At 39.2% G+C, this 12,305-nt stretch overlaps 1 protein-coding gene across 1 annotated transcript in view; it reads right to left on the bottom strand.

Moving 5' to 3' along the window:
- Positions 1 to 8,289, bottom strand: part of RHAG (Rh associated glycoprotein) — a 48,237-nt gene extending 39,948 nt beyond the window's left edge. The window contains exon 1 of the mRNA XM_075201240.1: positions 8,053 to 8,289. Coding sequence (XP_075057341.1) covers positions 8,053 to 8,218 — 166 coding nt within the window. The 5' untranslated portion in view covers positions 8,219 to 8,289. The remainder of the gene's footprint in view (positions 1 to 8,052) is intronic.
- Between the last annotated feature and the right edge of the window lie 4,016 nt (positions 8,290 to 12,305).

Below are 12,305 nucleotides of genomic sequence, written 5' to 3'. Positions count from 1 at the left end.
AAACACATCCAGTTTTCCATTTTAGGAAGTTTGATAAATCTACCCCTATGATGATATTGGTATAAGTAAGCCTAGGATATATATATATATATATATATATATATATATATATATATATATATAAATTAAAATTAGAGAAGGAGAGTGTATTGCATAGGAGGAATACATACCTGAGGGTAAATGTATCAAGCTGAGAGTTTTCTGGCGGATTTGAAAAAACAATCAGATTCTAGCTATCATTTATTTAGTACATTCTGCAAAATGATAGCTTAAATCTGATTGGTTGCTATAGGCAACATCTCCACTTTTCAAACCCACTGGAAAACTCTCAGCTTGATACATTTACCCTCTGATCACTAACATGAACATAACCTCAAACTGCACTACGATAACATGTTCTTTACAACATCAGGACATAGTTTTGCAGTCTGTTGTGTTGCTGTTTGTATCTGTGAAAATGTTGGAGCTTTAAATTGTTACTTTACCTTCCGTAACACCCAATATATAACAATTTCCATACCTTGCCAAAATTTGAGATGTTGACGTTGTAATCACATGTTGTGTGTAGCTGAGTGCAAGTTATCTACTATTAACAGTGCTAGAAACAAAAGAGACACTCCAATACATTTAAAGGCAAAGATGTTATTAGCTAACATTGCATGTGGGTCTCAATGTTCATTAATTAATCTCAGCAACAAATCAGTTTTTTATATGTCTAGTGCAAGTCAGGCAATGAAAAAAAATATATGATTGCTTTAGTTTAGTGTAAATTTACACCTAAATGTACTAATATATAACCATATAATAAAAAAAAATACTTTACCATTCCAACTTTATTTTACACATCCAATTTTGATAAACTCCTGAAACGTCTACATGTCTACTGCATGTTACTATAACTTCAACTTGTATTGCTGTCTGCCTATTTTTCTCTCTCTTAAAGTGGTAACACTCTGCCTGCTATTAAATGCCAGCTTTGATAGCAAGTGAGGGTCTCACGCTAAATTGAGCGCAAATTAAGTTTTTGGTGTATAATGTGCTTTTTCACCTCATGTGCAAGCACACAAAGCATTTGTTCCGATACTGTATGCTTAGATGTAAAAAATAGGGCACTATACACCAATTAAGCAGTTAGCGTTCAGCTTATAATGACAGAACGTTGAAGGGGGTAGATCATACCAGTGAGTATCTCACAACCAGTCACATGATATGTTCTACCTCCCAGAAGATTTCTGGCAGTACCAGCAATCAGCATTTAACACCAGGTAGTGTGCAAGCCCTATATGAAGAGTCACACCCAAACACAGAGTCAATGTGATACTTCTGTGTGTATTATTGTAGTGCCAGTTTTCCCTGACCTGCACTTTATTTCTGACTGTTGGGTAAAAGTGCTGCCTATCTTCTTTATATCCGTCTTGCTGATATATACTTACAGCTATAGTTGGATATGGGCAAGTGCAATTCTCCATTCTGGGTAAAACAAGGACTGTTCCACATTTTAGAGAGAGATTTTTTCAAAAGATTTGGTAATTCTAAGCAAATTTTGAAAATTGTTTGTTGCTTATGTACCCAATGAAAAGTGTTCAATAAGTTTAAAATGGAAAACTGGCATAAAGTTGGCTCAAGACATAAAAGTCACTAAATAAAGTAAAAACAGAAACATTTCCCAACTTATCCTGTACTTTAGGGGCATCTATGACAAATAAGCATCGTTAGTTAAAGATCTCTAGTGGATAAAGAAGGGACTTTCTGGAGAAAATTGGGAACCCTACTAATGGATGACTATTTCTGTTACTGTGTATGGAGGGTAATGTGTCTTAATTAAATAAAGACATTGTGGTATCTATTGTGATCCTACACACGTAATCAGTATGGAAAGAACAGGATTACACCAACAAGCATTAGCTGATTAATGTCTTACATAGAGGTTCTAAAACCTCAATACAAAAGAAGTCAACATGTCACAAGAGTTTCCCTACGCGCGATGCCAGAAAGGAAAGGAAAATCTCACTGAAGGAAAAGGAGTATAATTTGTCCCCCGTTCTTAATGAATAATAATAATGAAGAAATGCTCCCTAGTGAATTAATACCTAATTGTTCTTTAATAATTGAAAAATTTAGTGGATAGGAAATAACATTTCCAACTGCGTATTTTGCTCACACCATTAGACTGTAACAGACAAGAGTGGAAGACTCAGGATGAAGCCAAGGTCAGTGTAGAAGCGGATCGTGGTTAAACAAGCTGAAGTCAGTACACAAGCAATCAAGCAGAGATGGGGTCAAGGAGAAGACGTTCAATACACAGGTAACAATAGTAGAAAATTATGACACAGGTATAACCACAAACATCAGGGAAGGTAAACGGGAAACTGCTGGAATTAAATAGCCTGTTGCTTCCTCTGATAGGCCACAGATTAGGAACAGGTGAAGCTCATTGGACAATTGAAAATCCCTGGGAATAATCTCAGAATAACTATCCCAGTGGTAGAAAAGCAAAACAACAGACAGCATTACAGAATCCGGGGTCTGAGGCCCAGGCAGGTTTCGTTCCGGACAACTGTTTTTAAAAACTTAATGTAATATATAAATATATTTTATATTATATAATTGAAATTAACGTAGTCAACAGCACCTTATAATCTACTGACACTACCGTCCTCTTATATCATTGTCTTGGGGCAGCACGGTGGCTCAGTGGTTAGCACTTCTGCCTCACAGCACTGGGGTCATGAGTTTGATTCCCAAACATGGCCTCATCAGTGTCTGCATGTTCCCCCTGTGTTTTTGTGGGTTTCCTCCGGGTGCTCCGGTTACCTCCCACAATCCAAAAACATACTAGTAGGTTAATTGGCTGCTATCAAATTGACCCTAGTCTCTCTGTCTGTCTGTCGGTATGTGTGTGTTAGGGAATTTAGACTGTAAGCTCCAATGGGGCAATGACTGATGTGAGTGAGTTCTCTGTACAGCGCTGCGGAATTAGTGGAGCTATATAAATAAATGATGATGATGATGATGATTATGACTGTCTGTTTGTTAGTACCTGGTCTTGATTTGATTCTGTTTCTTTCCATTTGCAAAGTACTCTGGAGAGTGTTAGTGCTTTATAAATAAGTATGTAAATATGAGTTAATAAATAATGCTAAAAATTCACAGGTGTAGCAATAAGAATAGCGGCAGTTACAGTTACAATTATCCCCCGTGAGGCCATGATATGATCCCTATAGTTTTGCTTGGGACCCTCATCAATATAACCCCAGACCCAAGTAGTGTCTCTAGATATTGTCTGACAAGATTACAGTAGCACTGGTAATATACACTATGATGTACAAGCACTGTGTAATATAGCTGTAACATTCCCCACCATAAGCATAAGAGACCAAGGTTAATGGTCAGCTCAGTGGCACCCAGGGCTTGTACAGTACACAGATCAGATATTTATGATAGAGAAAACACTATTGGGATTTACAGGGAAGGAAGATCCCAATGACTTGGTACCATGAAGTGAGACAGAGAAGCTAAAATAAAGGGCACAGCTGGAGAAGGTCATCTGTCAAGGCACATTCAGACAGAAAGAGTCACTGTATTATAGCAAAGGGAGCACAACAATCTGGAAAGGATACCAGCTACTGCTCCACCTTACATAGGGGAAGAGAAAAATCTTGTAGATAGACTCTGCAAAAGAAAATCATCTAAATCAAACAATATATAAATCATTATGTGTCAGCAAATACATAAATAGGATAATTTTGTCCACAATATAACTATATTGGGATAGGTTCACATGCATCAAGATGCATCTCATGTATGCGAATCTCTAGCATCCTTAGGTGAACGTATCCCAATATAGCAATATTGTGCTCAAAATTATCCTATTTATGCACAGTATATGCTGACACATAGGAGGAACTCAATTTTTACAGAAATCTCCACTGAGCTTTCCTTGCACCCCATAGAGGTGTGAAGAAAAATGAGCAGAGATTTCAACTTAGTAAAAATGCGGAGTTGCGATGTTCTGAGGAACATCGCAGTTAATTGAATTAACATTGCAGTTAATTGTGGGTAATTGAGGAATATTATAAGTATGCCTGAAGAGGTGGGTTTTCAGAGAACGCTTGAAGGTTTGTAGACCAGAAGAAAGTCTTGTTGTGTGAGGGAGGAAATTCCACATAGCGGGTGTGGAATGTAACCGGGAATAGGAGGATGTGATGAAAGTGGAAGAGAGACGAAGATATTGTGCAGAACGGAGGTGTTGAGTTGGAAGATGTTTTGAGACAAGTGAGGAGATGTATGACGGTGCAGTTTTGTTGATGACCTTATATGTTAGTAAAAAAAAATTATATTGGATTTGTTGAAAAACAGGCAACCAATGTACAGACTGACAAAGTAGCTCAGCAGAGGAAGAAAAATGTTCAAGGAAAATCAGTCTGGCAGCTGTGTGCAAAATAGATCGTAGGGGTTTGAGTCTGCTTAGGGGAAGACCAGTAAGGAGGGAAGTCCCCCCATAGTGATTTATATATTGTTTGTTTTAGAATGCCGGACTATCTTTCTTGTGTTTTCACATACACAGTGGTCTTAAGTGTCCTGACTGCACTTTTTCAAATGATTTTATTCACTTGTACACATTTCAGCATTCAGTAGGCACAAGATACTGGCTTTTATTCACTCCTTATGCTTTCAAGCAAGTGTGGATTGTGGGTCCCTGTCACAATATAAGCAGTATTCAGTGAGTTTGTCTGTAGTAGTGTGACAGGGAAAAACGTTGGGTCCCTCTGGCTGTGCAACTCAAGTTCCAGTGTGGAACTACATACAAATGTCTCAGTGACACTTATTAACAAAAAATATCTACTGTTTATCTCTAGCAGCACTGTTCCACTGTAAGTATATAGCAGATTCCATATGTTGTCTGCCGTAAAGTCTGATTTGCATTAAAAAAAATGTTTGCCCATCAAGAAAACCTTATCTAAGATATCTTTAACTCTGACACACACTCAAAATGTTCACATATCTCAGCAGTTCCCAAAGTGTGCGCCGCGGATCCCAGGGGTGCCGCAGTGCTGTTACAGGGGTGCCATGGCCAGGAAGAGGGGAAAAAAAACCCCACCATCCTCCTCCCTCCTCGCTTCTCACTGAATGTTGGGTGTGACGTCATCATGCCCGACATTCAGTGACAAGTGGCAGGAGAGAGGATGCTGGGTTCCAGGCACTGCCAAATTGGTAAGAAGACAGAAGAATTAGAAGAAAGAAGGTCAAGTATGGTAAGTAAAGAAACGGAGGGGAATGGTTATAGGAAACAGCAATGGAGGGGCAAAAGAATGAAGGAGGGGAAGAGTGAGGATGCACAGGGGGCAGATTGAGGATGCACAGGGGGCAGAGAGAGTGGATGCAAAGGGGCAGAGTGAGTGGATGCAAAGGGGGAGAGTGAGTGGATGCAGGGGTACAGAGTGTGTGGATGCAGGGGCACAAAGTGTGTGGATGCAGGGAGACAGAGTGTGTGGATATGAATGAGGGCACAGAGTGTGTGGATATGAAGGAGGGCACAGAGTGTGTGGATGAAGGGGCACAGAGTGTGTGGATATGAAGGAGGGCACAGAGTGTGTGGATGAAGGGGCACAGAGTGTGTGGATATGAAGGAGGGCACAGAGTGTGTGGATAAGAAAGAGGGCACAGAGTGTGTGGATGAAGGGGGCACAGAGTGTGTGGATATGAAGGAGGGCACAGAGTGTGTGGATGAAGGGGCACAGAGTGTGTGGATATGAAGGAGGGCACAGAGTGTGTGGATGAAGGGACACAGAGTGTGTGGATATGAAGGAAGGCACAGAGTATGTGGAGATGAAGAAAGGCACAGAGTGTGTGGAGATGAAGGAGGGCACGGAGTGTGTGGATGAAGGGGCACAAGGTGTGTGGATATGAAGGAGGGCACAGAGTGTGTGGATGAAGGGGCACAGAGTGTCTGGATATGAAGGAGGGCACAGAGTGCGTGGATATGAAGGAGGGCACAGAGTGTGTGGATAAAGGAGACACAGTGTGTGGATGAAGGGGGCACAGTGTGAGTTAGCTGGAAATTGTTCTTTGACAGAAATATAATTGAAAACAATATATAAAGATATTATTTTCCCTTGAATTTATGTGTATTATTTTTGCATACAACTAAATAAGTATTTCTGCCCTGACCAAGATACTTATTACATTTTTTTGAGCCAACTACATATAAAACGGGACTGCTCGGTAATTATTTTGGAGGGGTGCCTTTAAAAAATGATGGAGACTCTAAGGGTGCCGTGAACTGCAAAAGTTTGGGAACCATTGACATATGTCATACAACTGTGACTGCAACATGGTGGCTCAGTGGTTAGCACTTCTGTCTCACAGCACTGGGATCATACATTCAATTCCTGACCATGACCTTATCTGTGTGGAGTTTGTATGTTCTCCCCGTGTTTGCGTGGGTTTCCTCCAGGTGCTCCGGTTTCCTCCCACACTCCAAAAACATACTGGTAGGTTAATTGGCTGCTGTTAAATTGCCCTTAGTCTCTTTCAGTCTGTTTGTGTATGTTAGGGGATTTAGATTGTAAGCTCCAATGGGGCAGGGACTGATGTGAGTGCTGCGGAATTAGTGACACTATATAAATAAATAGATGATGATGATGACTGCCACTAGTAACTTTAACATAAAGCAAAAAAGTCAATATGAAATTCAGGTGTTTTTTTAATTTGTTTGCTGTTTTTAAATTAAAAAAACAAAAACAAAGAGTATTAAGGGAGCAGTGCTTGATGCAATGAGTCTAGTAGGGGTAGGAGAGGGAAAATAATTCCTTGCCCTGTCCCTACACCTGTCAGTCCCTACAGTGATTGAAGGAAGAAGTGGAGGAGGCCCATGTAACTGGGCGCTTCCTCTTGCAAGCAATTATTACAGAGCGATGGGTGAACCGAGTGCTGGAGGAGATGGGAGAAGACATGTCAGTGGTCAGGAAGAACCTTGATTATGCTATATTTGGATTATGCCACTTGAGACAAGTTTTCATCTCACCTCCCCCGATGGGAGTTTTTTTACTATCTTCTATTTAATAAAAAAATTGAGCTAAACCACAAAAAACTGATCAGACATATACTTTCATTTTTTAAGTGACACTGGACAGAGAATAACTATTTGCTGATTGGTCGATAAAATTTAGTAAACATTTACACCTCAATGCAATGCTACTAATTAACTCTCATTGCCAGTTTTATTTAAAAAAATATAGTAATTGCATCAAACTGACATTTAATAGATCACTTAATATACATTAGATCCACTTGGTGTATTTTACCAGTTCTTGCAAATATTACTTTACATAAATTATGCTAACAATACACACTGGCACTGTATATTGTATACGGTATAACTTTCACTCAAGGGAATTGCTCTCAGTATATAAACTTAGGCACTAAGAGCTATCATTTAAGAGGAAATCCTGCTTCATGGCTGTAATTAGACACAGCCAGGCTGTTGTTTTGCAATATTTCCTGCGATAAGATGTGTGACAGTATATTTTAGGCAACATTTAGATTTGTAACAATAATGAATAAATAAATAATGAAGGATAAAGAAAAGGAAGTAAAAAAAAATAAAGTAATTCCATTATTAATACAATAATGATAATAATAATAGTAATAATATAAATAATAATAATAATAGTAATAATTAATAATAAATAATTACTAATAATAATAATAATAATATAGCAGAAAAATTGCACAAATTACTATGTAAAATCTATCCAAGTGTGCATATATAATAAAAATATTTAGTAATATTTATTATTCGATATGTAGCAAAAATGTTAAATTTAAGCAATGTTTTCCCTTTATTTATCTAACAAATAAGGAAATTGCCCTATACACTGATACATAATTAACATAGATACTTATTTAGAATATTGCTTAATATTAAACACGAGTGGCGATTTATCAGTTATGTTTTCTATAAAAAAAAACAAAGCAATGTGCAGCTTTCAGTCAATATTGATCCATTTTGTAAAGCTGAAGATTTCATGAACTGAAAAAGATACTTACATGGATATAAGTCAATAAAGGTGGCATCTGTGTGTGTGGAATTTTGAGAAGCTGGATGGTCCTGGGTGTCATATCGCACGAATATCCCAAATAGAATTATTAGGATGATCTGAAGTCCAATAGCAAGGATGGAAAATTTAAACCTTATATTAGTGTCAAATGACATGATGAGAATAATGTAACTATGTTCTTAGCAAGTGCTGCAAGAAACTGATAAAGGGAAACTTGCTGCTTCTTTTTAATGGGCTACACTAGATATAGATGACACTGCAGAAAGAAAGAGGTCTGGTCAGAGAGACACGCCCTCCAAAAAAAGTCTGTCTACTTAAATACGTTAAATAAGTGTTCATATGATTACCTCTTCTCTTTTTCTTTTTTTTAAACACATATGATTAGACAAACAACAGGGATACTTTATATAGGTGTAAATATAATTCAATATATTTCAAAACGTTGTGTACTGATGTCTATTTCAACTCTCCACTCAATTGAACAACAACACAGAGGTAATAATTCTTCTTTGATTTCTCCCCTCAAATAAAACATTTATATGCAGTCTTTAATGCAAGGTAAAGAGGCGCTGAATAGTCATGCTATCATTACAGATAAAAATATCACATTTTCAATATTACTTGTAAATGTTATGTAAATTAGATATGACGATCATTTATCAAAATTGTTATAATTCTTTATTTTACATGGTCATTAAAGAGTACAAACCAGACAACAGTGGCATGAGAATATAGAAAGGGAAAGGATACGGGTAAAGGATACATTTTTTATCAAAATTTGACACAATTTAAATTATACTTAAGGCCTGATGCAGTGTTGGATGTATGTTGGCCGTAAAGTACGTTAAGAAAAGCCACCGGTAAAAGTAGCACTTACATCCGTATGTTTAGTCGGAGGCATCTCAAGATGCTTCCAGCTCAGCACTTGTGGTCTATGTATGCATTGCATAGACCAACATACGCATACACAAAACCAGGTCACAAGCACAAGACAAGTTTGTTAACGCGTACGAGTGAAAGTAGCAAAAAATTATGCACAATCAATGTAGAAGGCACCTATCAGCTTCAGAGTTGTATTTGCCATCAACTAATCAGGCTAGCTAGTGCTGGCCACTTTCATCATATTTCCGCCTGTCCTCTAACGAGTGCAAAAGATACGGCTCCTGGTACATATGTATCTCAGTGCTGGTCAGCCTCAGCTGCATTGCGTGAACACACCCTTACTGTACTTAGCCTATGTTAGACCCAGGGCCGTCTTTCCCATTGGGCACGCTGGGCAGGTGCCCGGGGGCCCTGCAGCCCAGGGGGGCCCTCCGGAGGCAGAAAAAAAAAAACCTGAAAAAAAAGAAGAAAATACTTACCGTGCTGTCAGCTGGTGATCCGGCTCCCTCCCTGGTCTCCTCCTCCATCACGCTGGCAGTGCATGTCGGGCGTGACGTCATCACGCCCGCCCGACATCCATTGCGGAGCGCGACGGAGGAGGAAACCAGAGAGGGAGCCGGATCGCCAGCTGACAGCACGGTAAGTATTTTCTTCTTTTTTTTCAGGGGGGTTTTTTTTTCCTGCCTCCAGAGGGCCCCCATATATAATCATTATTTTATTTTATTTTATATATAGGGGCCCCGGTGCACTGCTGTGCCCGGGGGCCCAAGAGGTTCTTAAGAGGGCACTGGTTAGACCTCCCCTTCCTTCCCCCATTCCACCCCTCTAGTCATATGAACAGCTTCATCATCATCATCAACATTTACTTATTATACAGCGCCAGCAAATTCCGTAGCACTTTACAATTGCCGCAAGTGACAGATGCACACTAAACTGCCTATATTTGTATGTTTGCACTATATATAACTATACTAAATATATGAATGATATATACACATATTGTGACCGTATGACGTGTGAGGGGGAATGTTACCATCTCCTGTGGTAGATTGTGATGAACCGCACCAATAAGTTACTTGAATGCAGGGTTTTCGATTTAAATGGCCTCAACCAGTTTTATTAGCATAATCAAAATAAACAAAACATAAATAAAAACCTTGCCTGTCTGGCACTTACTTAAACATTTGTACATTTGTGGAGTTCCTCTTTCCTATGCAGAACCTTATGTCCCACACACAAATCATATACACATCGTTGCTCACCACAGCAGTGTCTTTCAGGAGGCATCCAGCATCCTCCTCAGGATTGAGACCCAGATTGAAGCAGAGTTGCAACTAGTAACAGGCACCTGTCAGGTGCAGCTCCTAATCAGTCTGCTGCGAAGCTGCAGACCAGAAGACCCAGACTGGGCCTTTGTATGGAGCCCACCCTGCTCTCTCCATTCAAAACACCAGGGACCCTTAAAAGCTTTTCTTGAAGCCGAACACACTCTTTTGGATGCTGCTTTCTATACATAGCAGTCTCCCTGTCCTTCCTGCTATTCTGGTGGTTGGTTAAGGAGGCAGCGGGTATACTGGTGGTACAATGTTTTTATAGAAAGCATTGTAGATTGTGCTCTCTACTGACATCATTTCGGCCGAACGGCCTCTTGATGCTCCGTATTTCTCTGTAGTCTCTTTTGCAAACTGTCGGGTGAAAACAGCATCAGTAAGCCCTCCATCAGGGTTTTCATGTAAGCGTAATTGGTGTCTGGGTTTAGGTAGTCGTTTAAGTGACAACCACCGGTTCAAATTACAGATACATGTAAACTCCCTTAATGTAATTTGGCTAATATGAACACCCTATCGCACCTAACAGAGATGCCCCAGGGTTTCTCAGAACATGATTCAGAAGTAAGGAATGTTGGAGTATTCTTTTTAATTTTATACATTTGACATTAATTGAACAAATCTGGCAAATGGATATGTTGAGAAGGGCTGTCCTAGTTCTTCGTTATGGTCAGCCATTTTTTTAGACCTGCATAGTGGTAGGCCAGACATACAGGGATATTTATAGTTGGGTGCATTTTGCACTACGAAAGTCTGAAGGTACAGCCAACTCAGAACACAGCATTATTACTACACCAGGCATTCATCAGGCATACAAATGCTTTATTTCAGAAGTGGCAAGACAGTGCTGCTCATGTTAACATTATCATCGTGCAACTTCACACCAGGCCTCCAGTTCATGCATAAGATATGCCATGTAATAAGCTTATCCAAGTCTCATTATCACATCTCCAGAGTGGAGTATTACACTTATGTGTACATACGTTCCCTTACTGTACTCATGTTATACTTGCCCCACCCTCAGTTCCTCATCTCTAGTTGTAAGGGGCAGCAAGTCTAAGATACACTAGTCATGCATACCATGCATTTTGGTACACATGGAGTACAGCAATGCATATTTATGCCAAAAACATGTAAGTACATTCAACTCTAATTTAGGCCCACTATGACAATAAAAATGTCTTTACACCATTTAGTACCCCCCCTCCCCCATACATTGTGGAATGAAAATTAATTTGTCTGCGGATAAAATTAACACAAAATACTCTATAAGGACAATTAGCAAAAATATAAAACTAAGGGGGTGATGTAGATTGAGATCTGTGTCAAGAACATATGTGTAGGACCGCATCCATAGGCAGATTCTACGGATCTTACACTTGCACCTCCTACCTTTTAGAGAGGCAGTATGGGGGAGGGGACGGATGAGAAAGTGTAGGTCAAGTACAGTTAGTGCGTGTTCTCACAAATGCTCCTGAATCAGACCCAGACGTAGACATATATATGCTGTAGATTGGTGTCTTCTGGAAGGCTGGTGCAAAGATCTGGGGCCTGATTCATTAAGGATCTTAACTTAAGAAACTTCTTCTTTTTTCTCCTGGACAAAACCATGTTACAATGCAAGGGGTGCAAATTAGAATTCTGTTTTCCACATAAGTTATATACTGACTGTTTTTCCATGTAGCACACAAATATCAACTTTAAATTTCAGTGTACAAATAAGCTATCAAGTATTTGTGTGCTACTTGGAAAAACAGTCAGTATTTAACTTATGTGCAAAACAGAATGCTAATTTGCACCCCTTGCATTGTAACATGGTTTTGTCCAGGAGAAAAAAGAAGAAGTTTCTTAAGTTAAGATCCTTAATGAATCAGGCCCCTTGTCTATTGACAATGATGATGATGACCAGCATGGACCTTTGCAATGTTAAAAAAAAAGGTTTAAATAATTAATAGTAAACAATGGCGGTGGGTGTTGGGTTAATAAAATGTATTAAGCATTTATCAATGAACTACATTTTATCAATGCTCTG

This window comes from Mixophyes fleayi, chromosome 3, assembly GCF_038048845.1.
Source record: "Mixophyes fleayi isolate aMixFle1 chromosome 3, aMixFle1.hap1, whole genome shotgun sequence".
NCBI classification, from domain to species: domain Eukaryota; kingdom Metazoa; phylum Chordata; class Amphibia; order Anura; family Limnodynastidae; genus Mixophyes; species Mixophyes fleayi.
Note: the sequence above shows the minus strand (reverse complement) of the source record. Positions and strands in the feature narration are given on the sequence as shown.